This window comes from Elephantulus edwardii, unplaced genomic scaffold (genome assembly GCF_000299155.1).
Source record: "Elephantulus edwardii isolate Elephantulus edwardi_28Jun2011 unplaced genomic scaffold, EleEdw1.0 scaffold00060, whole genome shotgun sequence".
Classification (NCBI taxonomy): Eukaryota; Metazoa; Chordata; class Mammalia; order Macroscelidea; family Macroscelididae; genus Elephantulus; species Elephantulus edwardii.
Genome location: NW_006399810.1, coordinates 12871755 through 12890808, shown reverse-complemented (window position 1 = coordinate 12890808; position 19054 = coordinate 12871755). Strand labels below are relative to the sequence as shown.

The window sequence follows — 19054 nt, the reverse complement described above, 5'->3', positions numbered from 1 at the left end:
AATTGTTTTAGAAATATTTTATGCTAGAAAATGTCAGCTTTGTAGAAATAGACTAATAAAACTCAATACCGAGTTTCAGTACTTTCTAATGCAAAGCAAATATGATTTCGTTCTCTGTTCTTAATTTGAAGCAAATCCCAGACAGAATTTTATTTCAACCGTGAATATTTCACTAGGTATGATAGATATGATGTTAGCTTACAGGTTGGCATTTTTAGTCATTATGTTAGTCCCACTGGTTTCTAGCCACTGTAACTGCAGACACATGGTCTTGCAAAAACATCAACAGCTGTGTGACTTTAATATATGAGAGAGTACTTTCCACACTGTAGAGAGTGAGACCCTCATGATGGTTGGTGGTGGAGAGATGGGAGATTGGGACACTGCTGTGAAGAATCTGTGGCAAGATGTATCCAGAGGAGCCCTGAGATAAAGGCCATTGTTAAAGTGTTGCTTGGTAGGATGATTGAACTGGTCACAGTAAAAAGGTTTTGTTTGCTGGATGATTGAAAGAAAAACTGACTTTGTAACTGCTCTGAGGCAAACCTTGCTGGATAATTAAGGAAACCAGAGGCTTTTTAAATTTGTGCTGCTGAACTTGAAACAGGGACGCTCACTAATTGAGGAATTGTATTTTGCTGTTAATGAGGCTTGGAATTGTTGAACTTCCTTGGTGAGATGTTCTTTGCCTTTCCTATTTCCCAACTTGTTTCCCTAGTAAACCCCATTCTCAGAACCACACTGTGAGTAAAGTCTGTGGATCAGCAGTGAATATCGGACGGAATGATTGGTAGAAAGGGATACATATAGGAGCATGTGAAGTGACATGTTTGATTGAACAGCTGTTTGTTACATTGGATATTATGATAAGGATAGTTCCCCCTTATGAAATGGATAGAAGTCAGACTTGGCCGCTGCCATCCCCACAGTGCATCAGCTCCTTTTACAATAGATTTGGAGATTTTTAAAGCATAATTAATTACACTGTTATTACACTCGAAGAAAAAAATGCAGTTCTTTAATACCATTAAATATTTCCAAGACTTGTTGTTGTTGTTTAATGCCGTCGAGTCGTAGACGTCTCATAGCGACCCTATGAACCAACAGCCTGAGCACTGTTCGTACATAGAGTTTCCGGAGGCAAGCCATTTTGGAAGTGGATGCCACTCCTGCTTCCAGGCTTGATTTAGTCGGAAAGCCTTTTACTTGGAAGTCGAATTGCCTTGATCATCTTGCCACCAATCCTCCTCCATCTTGTCTTAATGTACTGCCAGTGAGTTGTTGTCGTTGTTAGGTGCCACTGAGTCAGTCATGACTCTTAGGGACCCTATGACCAAGAGATCTGAACCTTGCCCCATCCTGAACTGTTAGTGTCATTTATTTTTTTTCCAAGTTAAAATTTTTCAATTTGCTTGTATAAGTATTTAAATAAGATTCACATTAGTGATTGATCATGTATTCTGCTGGACAAGGATGGGCAGTCTCTTTCCATTATTTATTGTTATTAATATTTGTACAATTTGAAATACCTTCATTACTAAGGTTATTAATTCCCAAATACTAATATACAAAGCAAACATTGATAAAAAGAGAACTGATTTAAGATTTTTAAAAACTTTCCACCTCATATTTGTAGGGCCTTTTAGAAGATCCTTATCCGCTGGTCCGTTCCACAGGAATTCTTGGTGTTTATAAAATAACTTCTAACTACTGGGAACTGATGCCTCCAATCATTCTTATTGATCTTTTAAAGAAAGTAACTGGGGAACTAGCTTTTGATACAAGCTCAGCTGATGTTCGTTGTTCTGTCTTTAAGGTAAGATTTTTTTTTTTTTAATTTTGTAAGCAGTCATTGTAGAATTGTCAGAAAATAAAGAAAAAATGATTTAAATTATCACCCATTATTTTACTATGTAATATAACAGCATTAACATTTTGTTGTATATCCAAAGTGAGAATTTTAAAAAGCAAAGAAAAGTGTTTTCTACAAAAAAAGTCTACTTAAATTAGTACTTACTTTTAGTGTTGAGGTAGACAAAGATCTGGCTGTCATTACAGTATCATTGCTGAATTTGTCCTGTTTTAGCTCTGGTGCAGTACCTTTGAGAAGCATGACATGTACTTAGGTTGCTGCAGTCTGTACTTAGTGCCTTTTAAAGTGGTGCAGACTGTGCCCTGGGGTTGTTGGACTCATAACTTTGATGCTTAGAGCACCGTGATCTAGTCCAGTAGTTCTCTTCCTTTGATGCCTATTAGAAGCACTTGAGAACTGAGTGAATATAAAAAGACACACACTCTTTAACATAGCAAACACATTTTTAAGAAAGGCTGTTCTTTGACTTTTCCCTGCAAAACACCTAAGCTTCCTTAGGTACCCTAAGTGGAATCTCTGTTGCAAGTTAGGCTCCTAGGAAGACAACTTGGCAGAAGGGTCCATATTTTTGAGCCCTACCTTGATCAGTCAATGGATACAATGCTACCTTTGTTTGAAAAAGGGACAGTTATTTTTTGGGGGGGAGGGGACAGTTATTTTGAGAGAGAGAGAAGGGTAGCATTTGTTCTCTTTTTCCTTCTTTCTTTAAAGTGATAATGCCATCTGCTAAATTGCTTAAGTGAGAAAACTGGATACTATTCTTACTTCCTCTTTTCTGCTTCACTCCTACAACCAAGTCCTGTCCATTTTCTTTCCCAAGAATTATTTGGTATTTACCATTTTTCTTTACCATACAATTCTGATCAAATAATTATCTCTCAAAGGGATTACTGCAGTAGCCTAATCATCTAATGCCTGAAAGGCACAGATGGGAAATATGTGAGAAGGGACAAGGAGATCCCTGGGTAGAAGAGGAGGAAGCAAAAGTCTTAAAGAGCAGAGAAATAGAAAATGAGGAGACTAGAGTGTCAGGAAGCCAAGGGAGGAATGTTTCAAAAAGGAATGAATAAAGTCAAACTAAAAATGGTGTATTGAAGTTAGCAAGGTGAACTTTGTAGATTCCTTTTGTCAGAGGGGTGAGAGCAGGTCTAGTTTGAAATAGGTGAATCTTCAGAAGGACAGCAGTATAGACAGTAGGGTAGGCAGATGAACCAAATAAGACCTTCCTTTGATAAAAATTTCAGATAGAATTAGTATGTACTTTAGGAAAATTTGTTTTGTACAATAAAATGAACCAATATTTTTTGCGTGAATTTTCTGTCTTTTTAAATAACACATAAAAGTATCCTTTCCAATAATTGGCAAGAGAGATTAATCGAGGTAAAGGAGTGCTCTTATGGTTGTATGCTATTGAGTTGGAACTGATCCATAGCTGACCCTCTAGTGGATTTCCAGAGGCAGGAAATCACATGGGAGGAAATTGCACATTTTTCTTATTCAGAGCAGCTGGTGGATTCAGTTGTTTGCATTTGGAATTGCAGTGCATCTTCTTAACCACTAGGCTACCAAGAGTCCCAGAGGAGTGCTGAACTTAATATTTTGTGACCTGAGTTCAAGCTCTGGCTGCGTATGAACCTCTTTTTCTGTAAAGGAACATTGATTTGAAATACTATATGAGAGTAGTCACATCTGAGTATATGAATCTAATGGTAGTGGGTGGCTGCATAACCTCTCGCTTTTACTCTGTGCACCTAGCACATTTTAGCCTGCCTAATTAATAGGGCATTTAGGCGATTAGTAAATACACATAATGTGGGAGGCTCTGAAAACAAAACAACAAATGCTTGAACATCAGCGTTAGATGCAGCTGGATTTGAAGACCATTCTAGCAACACTTATTCGTTGCTGGATGTTTCTTTGAACTGTTAAAAACAAAATTTAGTGAAGAGAAAGCATGGAAAAAATTTTATAATGCCTTTAACTTTTTTTAGACAAAGGATGACTTGCTTATCAGTCATTGAAACTATATCAGTTTATGAAAATATTTCTCTTATGGGAACTGTTTGTAAAGTGTTTTTGATAGATTTGTTTGTTTATCTTATTAATAATTCTAATAATATGGACCTGAATCTTTTCTTAACCAATGTTTTCTTGCCTGAACTTTCCATTGATGTGTTATAGTTTTGAACTCTTTTATCTTTTCCTTTTGTTGTAGTGCCTGCCAATCCTTTTGGATAATAAGCTAAGTCACCCATTATTAGAACAGCTTTTGCCCACACTAAAATACAGTCTCCATGACAATTCTGAGAAAGTGAGAGTGGCCTTTGTTGATATGCTGCTGAAAGTTAAAGCTGTGAGAGCTGCTAAGGTAGGAAAAATAGGGCATTTTTATTTAAACATGAAATAAGTAAATTGTTCTCCTCAAACAGACACACAGTTCCAATTATAAGATATTTTCTAATCACATTTTCAGCAAATCAGTAATTAGTGTATTGACTCAAATCATGTCATAAACTCGTTTGTTTTGTACTTTTCATTAAAAGTTTCAGAAATTCTATTTCTGTGTTTGTGTAACATACTAATGTGCACAACTTCTTCCTTAAATTATGTTTTTCTTGCATGTTTTTGAGAGTTTTTACTGAAATGGTTGATGAAATTACTTGGAGTGTGGATTAGAAACTTTTCTTCCTTCCTACATTTTAAAAAATAATAAAGCAAGTACTTGCTGCATGATAAATATACATCTTGGCATTATTTCAGCTATTGTGGTATAGTGAGACTATTCCAGAACTTTTAACTCTTAATTCTATTCAGCTTTTGTCTAAAAAGAGTAATTATAATGTTCTTAAAGTTTTATGTTTAATAAAAGTAAACTTTCTTCCTCTTCAGAATTGTTGTTGTTGTTGTTATGTGCCGTCGAGTTGTTTGCGACTCATAGTGACCCTATGCACAACAGCCCTAAACCCTCCTCTATCCTGCGCCAACCGCACTGCCTCCGACACGCCCATCCCAATTACCCCAGTCACTGAATTAATCCATCTCATAGAGGGTCTTCCCCTCCTGCGCTGTCCCTCCACCCTCCCAAGCATGATGTCCCTCTCCAAGGACCTGTCCTTCCTGGCAACATGTCCAAAGTATGTCAGATGAAGCCCCAGAATCCTTGCCTCCAAGGAGTAGCTTGGTTTAATCCTGTCCAAGATGAATCTGTTTGTTTTCCTGGCAGTCCATGGTACATTCAGTACTCTTCTCCAGCACCACAGCTCAAAAGCATCCACTCTCCTTCTGTCCTCCCTAGTCATTGTCCAGCTCTCTGATGCATAACAAGCGATTGCAAAGACCATGGCCTGTATCAGGCACACCTTAGTCTCCAGAGAGACACCATTACTCTTCAATAACCTGGAGAGGTCCCTAACAGAGACTTTCCCATCACGATACGCTTTTTGATTTCCTGACTGCTGGTGCCAAGAGTGTTGACTGTTTTAAAAAATGTTTTGTCTTGGAAAACCATTTGGAAGCATTCTGCATAGTTCTTCAGTAAAGGACTAGTCGCATTTTTTTTTTAAGTTTACCATAGAGCTATAAAAAATGAGAAGTTTTTTATAGTTTTATGGAAGAATCTCTAAGATGTTTAACAGCAAACAGTAGAAGTGTGTATAGTATGCTGTCAGCTATAGAAATTTATAAAAATGTAAACATAATTTTTCATAGAGATATGTAAAATATCCCTTGAAGAAAGAAATTTGTAATGTTAATTGTATTGAATGTCTTGTGACAATAATGATTGGGAAATTTTATTATGTTATATGCTTTTGAACTGAAATTTCCTTATGTATTACAGAAACATTCAAAGAATACGTGCCCTGTGTTGTTGTTGTTGTTGTTATGTGCTGTCGAGTCGTTTGAGACTCATAGCGACCCTATGTACAACAGCCCTAAACTCTGGTCTGAAAAAAAAAAAAAAACAAAAAAAAACCCTCTGGTCTGTCCTGTGCCAATTGCGCTGTCTCTGACATTCCCATCCCAATTACCCCAGTTAGTGCATCAATCCACCTCCTAGAGGGCCTTCCCCTCCTGTGCTGTCCCTCCACCCTCTCAAGCATGATGTCCCTCTCCAAGGACCAGTCCCTTCTTACAACATGTCCAAAGTATGTTAGACAGAGCCTCAGAATCCTTGCCTCCAAGGAGCCGCCCAATTTAACTCTTTCTATGATGAACCTATTTGTTTTCCTAGCAGTCCATGGTACTCTCAATAATACTCCAACATCACAGCTCAAAGGCATCAATTCTCCTTCTATCCTCCTTAGTCATTGTCCAACTCTCTGATGCATAACAAGTGATAGCCTGTATCAGATGCACCTCAGTCTCCAGAGAGACACCATTGCTCTTCTTTGGAGAGGTCCCTAACAGCAGACTTACCCATGGTAGTACGTGCCAAGAGTGTTGACCGTGGAGCCAAGCAAACTAAAGCGGTGAACTGTCTCAGTCTCTTCACCATCCATCCTGATGCTGCCAGTTGGTCCAGTGGTGAGAATCTTTGTCTTCTTGACATTGAGCCTCGATCCATATTGAAGCCTGCAGTCCTTGACCTTCTGCAGCAAGTGCTTCAGGTCCTCCTCAGTTTCAGCAAGCTGGGTTGTGTCATCTGCATAATGCAGATTGTTGATAGATCTTCCACCAATCTTGACCCAGACTACTTCAGTCTTCTCAAAGAAACTATGAAGGAGGAAATTTCACAGATAAGAAAGCCTGAGAAATGAAGTGGGCAAGACAGAATTGGAACTCAGAGCTCTTTGATTTAAAAGATCACACAATTTCCCCTCTCCTTTGTTCTCTGTTCATGTTATACTCTGAAAAGAATGCACTATTGGTGGGATTTTTGCCTGTACTAATTACCAGCTGATACTCATAGGTAAGACCTACCCCACTGGGAACACAGTGCCTTCCTCCATCAAATAAAGGGGTTAGAGATGGTTTTTAGCTTTAATTCATTTAATCGAGTGGGAGGCACTCAGTGAACAGAGGTTATCCAAATTGTTCTACAATTTACTATCTCAAAAGACAAAATACTGAATCTTTTCATGTCTCTATAACAAACCCATGGCTCTGGCACTTCCAGAAGTTATACTATCACACCCTGCAGACCCCACCGCTTTCATTTTTGAGGATGCATGAGACACCAGTTCCATGAAGGAATTTTCACACCAGGGTGGGAGGGCGGAGGGTAACTGTGAAAATTAGGAAGCAAAATCACTTTGTCATCTCTTAAACATGCATGGGCTCCTATTGCTGTGTGCTTCTGCTCCCACGTTGGGTTGTGGGCCTATTATTAACCACTTTTGCAAAGGGAACATGAGCTTTATCCCAGGAACACACTGTGGGGGAAGAGATTTCCTAATACAGTGCAATCAACAAGTTTGTTGTGGTATTTTTTTTAATTTCACCTCTCTGAAGTATAACGTTGTGAAGAAATAATTTTTGGCTCCCCAGAATGAAAGGGAGAGTTCCTACAGAATGAAGTCCAAGATGGACTCAGAAAAGCATTATCCCTAGACCCCCAACTCTCTCCTTTCCAGCTTGTCTTCAACTTTTCTGTCCCACATAACAGTCCAACCAGACCACTAGTATTTATACCTGAAATGTTCCCCCTCCAATGCCTTCCTTTCTCTTATCTTTTCCATCATGTTTCTATTCAGTTCTCAAGGTTTAACAGCCTACTTCTCTTCCAATCCAGACTGCACATCCCAGACAAAACCATCTCTTCCTTCCCTGAAGTCTTGTATCTCTTGGCTGACTTGTGTTTTGTGGCACTTACTGCATGGTACGGAGTCCCTGGTGGGTATACACAGTTGACAACGTTCAGTTGCTAACCAAAAGGCTGGTGGCTGGAGTCCATCTAGAAATACCTCAGAAGAAAACCCTGGCCATCTGATTCCAAAATAGCAACCACTGAGAGCCTGAGGGAGCACTGCTCCACCCTGAGTCAGGGTGCCATGAGTCACAGGAGACTTGAAGGCAATTGGCTTGCATGCTATAACTGTCTGTCAACTTTTTATACATCTCTCATTTTACTTCTAGTTTGCTTTCTACTAGATTCAGGCTGCTGTTATTGTGTTACTGAGTTGGAACTGACCCAGTGGGTTTTCTGAGGCAGTAAGTTACATGGGAGGAGACTACCCATCTTTCTCCTGCAGAGCAGCTGGTGTATTCAAACTTCATGCCTTTGAGATTGCAGTACAGCTTCTCAGCAGTAGTCCACCAGAGCTTCCTAGAGTCAGGTTGTTGTTGTTATGTGCCGTCTAGTTGCTTGCGAGTCATAGTGATCCTATGTACAACAGCCCTAAACTCTGCTCTGTCCTGTGCCAATCACACTGTCTCTGACACACCCATCCTGATTACCCTAGTTACTGAATCAATCTGCCTCATAGAAGGCCTTTCACTCCTGCACTGTCCCTTCACCCTCCCAAGCGTGATGTCCTTCTCCAAGGACCGGTCTCTCCTTACAACATAACCACAGTATGTCAGACGAAATCTCAGAATCCTTGCCTCCAGTGACCAGCCTGGTTTCACACTCTCCAGGATGAACCTATTTGTTTTCTTAGCAGTTCATGGTACCCTTTATAGTCTTCTCCAGCACCACAGCTCAAAGGCATCAATTCTCCTTCTAGTCATTGTCCAACTCTCTGATGCATAACAAGTGATTGCAAAGACCATGGACTGTATCAGATGCACCTTAGTCTCCAGAGAGACACTACTGCTCTTCAGTACTTTAACTGACTGTGATCAATTAGTTGTGGCCTCCATTGCACTCGGACCAGCCATCTTCAGTACTTTAGAGAGGTTCCTAACAGCAAACTTTCACATCACAATACGTCTTTTAATTTCCTGGCTGCTGGTGCCAAGAGTGTTGACTGTGGAGCCAAGCAGACTAAAGCTGTGAACAATCTCAATCCCTTCACCATCCATCCTGATGCTGCCAATTGGTCCAGTGGTGAGAATCTTTGCCTTTTGATATTGAGCCTCTATCCATATTGAAGGCTGCAGACCTTGACCCTCTGCAGCAAGCATTTCAGGTCCTACTCAGTTTCAGCAAACAGGGTTGTGTCATCTGCATAACGTAGATTGTTGATAGATCTTCCACCAATTCTGATGCCGCATTCCTCCTTATAGGGCCCAGCCTCCTCCCAGATAATCTGTTCTCCATACAGGTTGAAAAGGTATGGAAACAGGATATATCCCTGGTGTACACGCTTCCCAATTTTGAACCATGCAATGTTTCCTTGCTCTGTTCTGATAACTGTCTCTTGGTCCAAGTATAGGTTTCTCATTAGCATGATCAAGTGTTCTGGGATTCCCATTCTTCTCAGAGTCAGCCACAGTTTGTTATGATCCACACAGTCAAATGCCTTTGCATAGTCAATGAAACACAGATATGCATTCCTCTGGTAGTCCCTGCTTTCAGCTAAGATCCATCTAACATTAACATAATATGAATATTCAGTATGTTACCCAGTTGAATTACCAGTAGGTAGATTTTATGTTTGTAGACTATTTCTAGACTCTGTTTTGTTCCATTGATATTTGTCTATCTGGTAAGAAGTGGTAAGACGCTACACTGCCAAGCCAAAGGCACATGGCTTGAATCTACCAGCTGGTTCATGAGAGAAAGGTGAGCAGTCTCCTTCTATGTGATTTACAGCCTAGGAAAACCCATTGGAGAGTCCTCTATGAGTCAATTCAGATTCTATAGCACCTAACAACAAATGAAAATTCTGCACCCTCCTCATGACTATGCTGTTGTTGTTGTATACCATACAGTCGGAATTGACCCATAGTTGACCATCTGGCAGGTTTTCAGAGGTAGTTGAGGAGATTGTCCATCCTTCTCCCATTGACCAACTGTGGCCTCGAACTGTATAACTTCTGGATTGCAGCACAGATTCTTGCTGCTACGCCACCAGAACTTCCTAGAGCCAAAGAGGAAGAACTTGAGCATTTTCACCAAATCTTACAGTCCGAAATTGATCGAACATGCAGTCAAGATGCATTAATGATAATTGGTGACTGGAATGCAAAAATGGGAAACAGTGAAGGAAGAGTAATTGAAAAATATGAGCTTGGTGATAAAAAGGAGGCTGGAAATAGAATGATTGTATTTACAATGAGTTACAAAGACCCTTTTTAAAAAAATTTATACTCGTTTATATACAAAGTTCATTAACTTCATATACATTGTTTTTCACACTGGACTTTCCTTACTATTCCCTCCCTCCACCCATTAAATTGTGTGACTATGTTTAAGCCCTTCCACTTGGATTCCCATATACGCTCTACAGTAATAGTCCTGTATAGCATTTTTGTTTACGAGATTGAGTTAGTTCACTTAGCATAATACTCTCCAGTCCCTCCCATGTTAGGTAGTCATTTACAAAATCATTGTTCCTGCGTGCTGCTTAGTTTTCCGTTGTGTGAATGTACCATAATTCTTAGTCCATTCCATTGTGGTTGGGCATTTGGGCTATTTCCATGTTCTGGCTATGGTGAATAATGCTGCTATGCACATTTTTAAAAATACTTGACACATGGATCTCACTTGATGGGCTGCATAAGAATCAGATTGTCTATATTTATGGAAGAAATCATTGGAGAAACTCAATATCAGCAGTCAGAATTAGGCCAGGGGCAGACTGTGGTTCAGATCATCAGTTACTCATATGCAAGTTCAAAATTGAGGCTGAAGACAATGAAAATAATTCCACAGGAACCAAGATACAATCTTGTAACAATTACATCTGAATTTCAAGATCATCTTAAGAATAGGTGTGAGACATTGAACATCAGTGATTGAAGATCAGATGAGTAGTGGGATGATAACATCCATGAAGAAAGTAAAATGTCATTGCAAAAACAGAGAAAGAAAAAACTTAAATGGAATTCAGAAGAGACTTTAAAGGTTGCACTTGAGTGATGAGTAACCAAACCAAAAGGATAACATATTGAAGTGAAAGAACTGAGTGGAAGATTTCAAAAGGCAGCTCAGGAGGATGAAGCAAAGTACTATAATGGAATGTGCAGAGACATGGAGAATAGAAAGGGGAGAACTCACTCTGCATTTCTCAAGCTGAGAGAACTGAAAAACAAATTTAAACCTCATGTTTGAATATTGAAAGAATCTATGGACAATAATTTGAATGACCCAGAAAATATCAAAAGAAGATGGAATGAATACACAGAATCACTGTACTAGAAAGAATTGTTTGACACTGAAAAATTTCAGGAAGTACCATATGAATAAGAGCCAATGTTAATGAAGGAGGATGTAGAAGTTGCATTGAACACATTGGCAAAAAATCACACTCCAAGAATTGATGAGATGCCAATTGACATTTCAGTTAGCAGATGCAACCTTGGATGTGCTCACTAGCCTGTGCCAGCAAATTTGGAAGACAGCTGTCTGGCCAACAGATGGGAAAAGGTCTATATTTATTCCCATTCCCCTTCCCAAGAAAGGTCATCCAGCTGAATGTGGAAACTATTGAACAGTATCATTAATATCACATGTAAGTAAGATACTGCTGAAGATCATTCAAAAATGGCTAAAACAGTACATAGGTGGGGAACAGTCAGAAGTTAAAGCAGGCTTTAGAGGAGACCCTGGCGCAAGGGATATCATTGATGTCAAATGGATCCTGTCTGAAATAAAGAGTACCAGAAGAATGTGTACTTATGCTTTTTAAAAAAATGACTTTTAGGGGAGCTCTGGTGGCCTAGTGGCAAGAAGCTGCACTGCAATCCCAAAGGAACACGGTTCGAATCCACCAGATGCTCTGCCAGAAAAGGAGGCGCAATATCCTCCTGCACCAGTCAGATCTGATTTGACGGTACATGCACACAAAATAATAAAAAAAAATTACTTTTAATACTTTATAGTTATTTTTTTAATTTACTTTTTTAAATTTAATGAAAGTTTACAGAGACTTTGCATTTTCTTTTCATTCATTGTTGCACTTTTCTCCTTGCCCAACCTCCCCCTCAGTTCACTCTTCTCTTTGAAAAGTAAAAGAAAAATCTTTCTGTTATAAAATCCCTCCTCCTAAGTTTACTCCACTATGCAGCCTTCATTTTGAAAAGGAAAATTGACTAGGCAAAGGCATTTGAACTATGTGGATCATAACAAGTTGTGGCAGACATTGAGAATAGGAATCCCAGAGCACTTAATTATACTCATGTGGAACCTTTACCTGGACCAGGAGGCTGTTGTGCAAACAGAACAGGGGAACACACTGCATGGTTTAAAACTGAGAAGGGAATGTGTCAGGGTTGTATTCTCTCTTCATACCTATTCAGTCTATATGAACAAATTATATTAGAAGCTGGACTCTATGAAGAGGAATGTGGCATCAGGATTGAAGGGAGACTTATCAATAATCTTTGTTACACAGATGACACAACCTTGCTTGCTGAAAGTGAGGAGGACTTGGAAATACTGTTGCAAAAGGTCAGGGACTGTAGCTTCCAGTCTGAATTGCATCTCAATATCAAGAAAACAAAGATTCTTAACCAATGGACTGATTGGCAGCATCACGATGGATGTAGAGGAGATTGAAACTGTCAACAGCTTCATCTTGCTTGGATCCACAGTTAACACCCATAGTACCAGCAGTCATGAAATAAGGAGACACATTGCACTGGGAAAATCTGCAGTTAGGGATCTCTCCAAATTATTTAGGAGTAATGAAGTCAGTATGAGGACTAAGGTGCATCTGATCCAGGCCTTAGTTTTCCTGATTCCTAGCTATGCATCTGAGACCTGGACAATGAATAAAGATTACAGAAAAAGAATTGCTGCCTTTCAGCTGTGTGTTGGAGAAGAGCACCGAACATCCATGGAGAGGGTGCAGCCAGAGTGTTCTTTGGAGGCTGGAGTGATGAGAATTTGCCTCACATCCTTGGGGCATGTTGTTAGGAGGGGCTATTCCTTGGAAAAGGACATGATGCTGGAAAGGGAAGAGGGTCAGTGAAGGAGGGGGAAATCGTCAACCATGTAGATTGACATGGTGACTGCTGCAGTGGGTTCTTGTGGGTCAGGAAGTGTGAGGATGGTGCAGGATAGAATAGGAATTAAATCTTTTATTCATAGGGTCACTGTGAGTCATACTGATGGCACCTAACAACAACAATAACAAGAACCACAACCTTTATTATATAAGTTTTGTTTAACTTTTTTCAAAATTATTTTACCTATGTTAGATCTTACACATTTTCTTATAAATTTCAGAATCAGCATGTCAATTTCTATTAAAAAGTCTGCAGTAATTTTGATTGTATTTAGCAGCCTATTAAAGCTTTAATTCTGAATTTGAAAGTAAAATTTTGGCTTGATATATCATGCTTGATGTTTAAATTTGTTTGCAAAGGATAATTGCAATAATGGTTGGTAAAGCAGTAGAAGTAGTGTTTAAGTTTGTTGTGAGGTCTGTGTCAGTAACCAAGGGAGATGTTCTTTACAAAATAAAGTAATAAAAGGCCTTCAGAGAGTTTGGATTTTAAAGGTACAGATGTGACAATAGAGGAAGATCACATGGTGTAATGAGATGTTTTTTTCTGTCTTAGTTCTGCAAAAGCATGCCATTGAGGTTTAGTTGTGCAGAGCTCTGAAAAGATTTTTTTTGTGAAGATTCTGTCTTACAAAGTTGTGATTAAAAGAATGATATGAGTATGGTGATAGTCTCCAGTGTGAAATGAGTTATTGTTGTATGCTGTTGAGTCGGAACCAACTCAGAGCTGACCCTCCAGTGTGTTTTCCAAGATAGTAAATCGCACTGGGGAGACTGCCCAACATTTTCCTGTGGAGCAGCTGGTGGATTTGAACCATGTGCTTTTGGAATTGTGGTGCACCTTCTTAACATTAGGCCACCACAGTGCCCTAACGTGAAGTGAGCAGCAGGTATTTTACCTGATTTTAAGCACCTGTCTCTTGGTAAAATGACCTGGGAAGCATATTTTTCCAGCTATCAAGCACCTGATAGTGCATGCTATGCACTGAACTGTGTCACCGCAAAGTAAGTTGATCTATAGGCATGAATTTAATCTTCGTGAGAATAGAATTTTTATGTTAATGAGGCCATGTCAATAGAGGATGTGTGCTAAACTAATCCCTCAGCGTAGTGTGAGGAGAGCTGCATTACAAGCAATTACCAACTGGGAAAGGTAGCTAAGACAGCCACTTAAAGATCACTAAGGACCCAAGGAGTTCTGGACGAAGCAGAGAGCTGTCTCCTAGAGCTCTTGACTGCTTTTGGACTTAGGAATTTCATGAGAATAAAATACCTGTTATTTATTTAAAGCCATCTATGATATTTCTCTGATGTCTCACTAGGAAACAGTACACGTATTGTTACTTCTCTTTTGTAGATCCTAACCTGCAAGTAATTTATTTAGATAAGGTAAAACCTCAGGTAACTGCAACCAAACAAAATCAGAATCCTCACCTATTTAGAATGTTTTCTATATTATAGTTCAGACAGGTATGTATCTTAGTTATCCAGTATTGTTGTAAAAAGAGCAAGGGCCACATGGGGATTGTCATATTTGACCTTTATCCACTTCACAGAGAGGAACTGTCCCGACAACATCAGCAGCACAAAAGCAACTCCCTTGAGATCAGACATGATGTCCCTTATGCTTGTGTACCTCTCTCTTACTCATCTTAACACCAGTCTTACTGCTTTACTGGTTCTGAAATCTGATGTGACAGCACATAGACCACAAGTCAAAAGGTTATACTGTCAGGTTAGTAGCAGAATATAGTCAGGGCGCCTTCTGAAATGTGCTCACAGGCGCCTCAACCTTGAGCCTCATGGCTTTAGGCTAGTGTAACCAAGTTCTCAGTTCTGGGGATTATGTCGTCCCCTCAGCCCCCACCCCAGTTTGGGCAAAGACTCTTAGCTCCAGTTCCAGTGGTTTAGAAGTCGCAAGGTCCCATCTCATGTCTGGTCTCTAGTTCTCCACTGTGGCTACCGTGATTGCTGCTCCAGTTCACCTGCCTTGTCTGTATGGAGTCCTGAAGGACAAGGTACATTATCTAGTTCTCTTCTGGTGGAAGCTCTGCCTTCTGCTGCTGGAGTCACTCAACGACAAGACTAACCAATCCCTTTGTGAATTGGTGAGACTAGCCACTCCCGTTGTAGATAGGCTACCATGCCCTATTTGCATGTTCTGCCCATCCACATGGCAAAGTCACCAAATGTCTGGGAAAGCCATTTTGAATAAACTCTTAACTCTTCAGCTGCTGTAACAGAGATACCACAATTGGATGGATTTAAGAAATAGCAGGCCTGACATTCCTTGAATATCTCTGTGTGTCTTGGCGTCCTATTTTCCTGGCTCTGTATGCTCACCTCACAGGGACCTGGGTCCAGAGGATGTGCTCTGTTCCTGGCTCTTCCTTTTAGCCACTCAAGCCATCCTCCCTCATCACCACCACAGAGTCTACAAAAGATGATGCAAATCACACCTTTGAAAACTCCTCTTACATCAGATCAGGCTATAAGGCATCTCACATGATCCTATTACAGGTGACTGACTTCATAATCTCTGATCACATTGTGGGGATGGCTGCATCAATACATAATTTCCTCAGTCACGTCATATATAAAGGTTTGAATTTACAACACAGGGTAATTACACAATGCTGAGAGCTGTGGCCTAGCCAAATGGATATGTATTTGGGGACATGCATGTACAATTCAATTCATGACAGTGGGTCAAAGAAAAACAAGCTAATATGAAGAGTTTTTGAAAAAGCCAACTTTCAGAGCATCTTAGTTAAACAATTTACTTGTGGAGTCACAGCCCTTAGTAAAAATGCTAATTGAAAATGGTCAAATTCTGATAAGGGTTCAGGAGTCAGTTTTTGCAATTAATTACAACATGAAAGCAGTTTGTAAGGAGGCATTCTCTAAAAGCCTTTTTTTAGATAGTACCTTTATAGTTTTGAGTACTTAATGTGTTATGATTTAAGTTGATTTCATTTGTGTATCCTTTTTGAGGTAGAAAGCTTTCAAACCATATAGTAGGGTGGACTTTCTCCTTTCCTCTTTCCATTTTGTTATCTATTACTGTGCTGTACACATTCTGAAGTTGACATGGAGCTGATTGTATAGACTGTTATCATAATAAGGTGACAAAAATGTGATTGCTTGCTAAATTTGCATCTTTTGGTGAAAATATACTCAGTCATATGATATTTTAGCTTGTACAACTAATTGACATGGATTTCAATCCTCATGTTGTATGGACATTGTAATTGTTTTCCTCCATAGTCTAAGTTGCCTTGTCCTCCAACTCTCTCATCCTTAAGTTATTGTTATCAGTTTGATATCAATACAGATCTCTCTTTAAGAGAACACAATATTCAAAGTAGACATACTCACTCTATTTAGTAAGAGAAACTATTTTGTGATTCCACGAAGACCTCAGAGGATTGTTTTACTATAAAGTTTAAAGATAATTTTTGGAATTCATCCAGCCTCAGTGGCTCCAGAAAATCAGGCAGATGATCGTACCACATTATTACTGAAGTCTGTTGATACTGAACACAGACTTTGAGTAGCACTTTTGTTGAGTAATCCTATTACACAGAAAAGTTTCATTTTTCTCTGGAGATGCTCATTATATTTACTTGTATTTCCACTTTACACATAGCCTGACTATCTGGAATCTGCATTTTTATGATATTTCTGTTTTGTTTTGTTTTCATTATAATTTTAATGGAAGTTTTCAGCAAAATTGCATATTCATCCATTCCTTGTTGAACATTTTGCTCTCTATCCCCCTAGATCACTTTTTAAAAAAATATTAATTCATTGTTGCATAATTTCCTCCCTCTTTCCCCCCACCCCTAGTCCCCTTTGCGATACACTTCTTATCCCGGACTCTTGTCATACAGATAATACTTAATGATATATTCCTTTAAACAATTCTTTCCTTCATCTGTTCAAATGCAGTGCTCATTATTGTCAATCATATTCTTTTTAAACAGTTCGTTCCTTCATCTGTTCCAATGTAGTGTTCATTATTCTCTTTTTTCTTAGTTTCTGCCCAATCCAAATCCCCATGTCAGTTCTGTTTTATAACAAGGTTATGCAGTGTTTTGTCCTTTTGTGACAGATATTTCATCAATATGATGTCCTCCAGGGTCACCCATATTGTGTAATAGTTTATGAGTTCCTTGTTTTTCACTGCTGTGTAGTATTCCATTGTGTGAATATACAATCTTTTTTTATCCATTTATTTGTTGATGGGAACTTGGGGTTGCTTCTATTGCTTTGCTATTGTGAATAACGCAGCAGTAAACATGGGTGTGCATATATCTGTTTGGGTGACAGCTCTGGTTTTCTTTAGGGTAAATTCCTAAAGAATTGTTTTGTCAAATGATATTTCAATTTCCAACTTTTTGAGAAAGTACCATACCACACTTTCATAGTGATGGCACCATTCCAGTCTGAAAGTGGCATGGTAGAATAGGTAAAAGGTAAAGTCATTTACTAGCAGTTTGAACTTTTGATGCTCTTATATATATATAAAATGTATTTAATATATATGTAGGAAACTTAGCTCAGTGACTGGCATAAGTGAATGTTTTGGGAATGTTAGCAGCTAGCATTAGCATCACCTGTAGGTATACCAGTGTGATTTTCAGGGCTATGAGTTGATGCACTTACACTCAGAATAAAAATCTTATCTGGACTGGCTTGTATGTGAGGCAAAACATTTGCACAGGTTTGTGTGAATGCAAAGGGACCCAAAGTATATGGAGGCAGAAGGTAGAAGGAGTTGTTAAAATTTTCAGAATGTAAATTGTCTTTTTTTTTCGTAGTAGCATTATCTTAGTACAACTAATCTTGGTCTTTAATCACTGAATTTCTAAGTCTTATTGAGTCAGTTGTGGAGTATTAGTTGCTGGTAGGTTCTCTTCCGTGATGCTGCTGGCATCTTCTGGTGATGGCTGGGAACTGGATACCTGAGTGCAAGCCTCCAAACCGTTGTTTACTGGTTCAGACACTAGTACAATATTTTGGCTGCCTTGTTTCTCAGAGTATGTGTTGAAATTTTTGGTGTGGCAATTGGGGTTAGTTATTATCTTTACCCTAATAAGTTTTTCTGAAAATCCCAGAAATGTCTTGAGTAGACATTTCCCAGATGCAGTTCAAGGAGGAATTAATAATATCAAATGTGACAGAGATCTGCTGTAAGTTGAGGGTGGGATTTGTCCATTTGAATTTGTAATAAGAATGATCTTGGCAAGAATAACTTCAGTAAAGATGATGACCAGTGATGGTGGCTTAATGTTTAAATAGGAAGTAAAGAAGTAGAAACTGAAAAGATAGCAGCACTTTCAAACAGTGACTGAAAGGGGAAGGGATGAAATGGGAGCTAGAAGGAAATTTGTAAGGTCAAATAGAGTTTTGTGTGGTAAATTACAGAACAATATAATTGATTTCACATGCAAACAAGATTCTGCTAAAGATTATCCAAAAAAGACTGGCACTGCCAAAAGTCCAGGCTGGGTTTAGAAGGGTTTGTGGTATTAGGAATATTGTAGCTAATGTTAGATGGATCTTAGCCGAAAGCAGGGAATACCAGAGGAATGTCTATCTTTGTTTCATTGATTATGCAAAGGCATTTGACTGTGTGGATCATAACAAACTGTGGCTGGCTCTAAGAAAATGGAATACCAGAACACTTGATTGTGCTAATGAGAAAACCTATACTTGGACCAGGAGGCAGTTCTCAGAATAGAGCAAGGAAACACTGCATGGTTCAAAATTGAGAAGGGCATATGCCAGGGATGTGTCCTGTCTTATCTTCATACCTTTTCAAACCTGTATGCAGAGCAGATTATCTAGAAATTTGGGCTCTGTGAGAAGTGTGGCATCAGGTTTGGTGGAAGATCCATCAACAGTCTGCGTTATACAAGTGACACAACCCGGCTTGCTGAAACTGAGGAGGACCTGAAGCGTTTGCTGCAGAAGGTCAAGGACTGCAGCCTTCAATACGGATTGAAGTTCAACATCAAGAAAGCAAAGATTCTCACCACTGGGCCAATTGGCAGCATCAGGATGGATGGTGAAGAGATTGAGATTGTTCACAGCTTTAGTTTGCTTGGCTCCACAGTCAACA

At 39.2% G+C, this 19054-nt stretch overlaps 1 protein-coding gene across 1 annotated transcript in view; it reads left to right on the top strand.

The window, feature by feature from the left end:
• Positions 1 to 19054, top strand: part of NCAPG2 (non-SMC condensin II complex, subunit G2) — a 103266-nt gene that overhangs the window by 39492 nt on the left and 44720 nt on the right. The window contains exons 10-11 of the mRNA XM_006887661.1: positions 1637 to 1816; positions 4089 to 4241. Coding sequence (XP_006887723.1) covers positions 1637 to 1816; positions 4089 to 4241 — 333 coding nt within the window. The remainder of the gene's footprint in view (positions 1 to 1636; positions 1817 to 4088; positions 4242 to 19054) is intronic.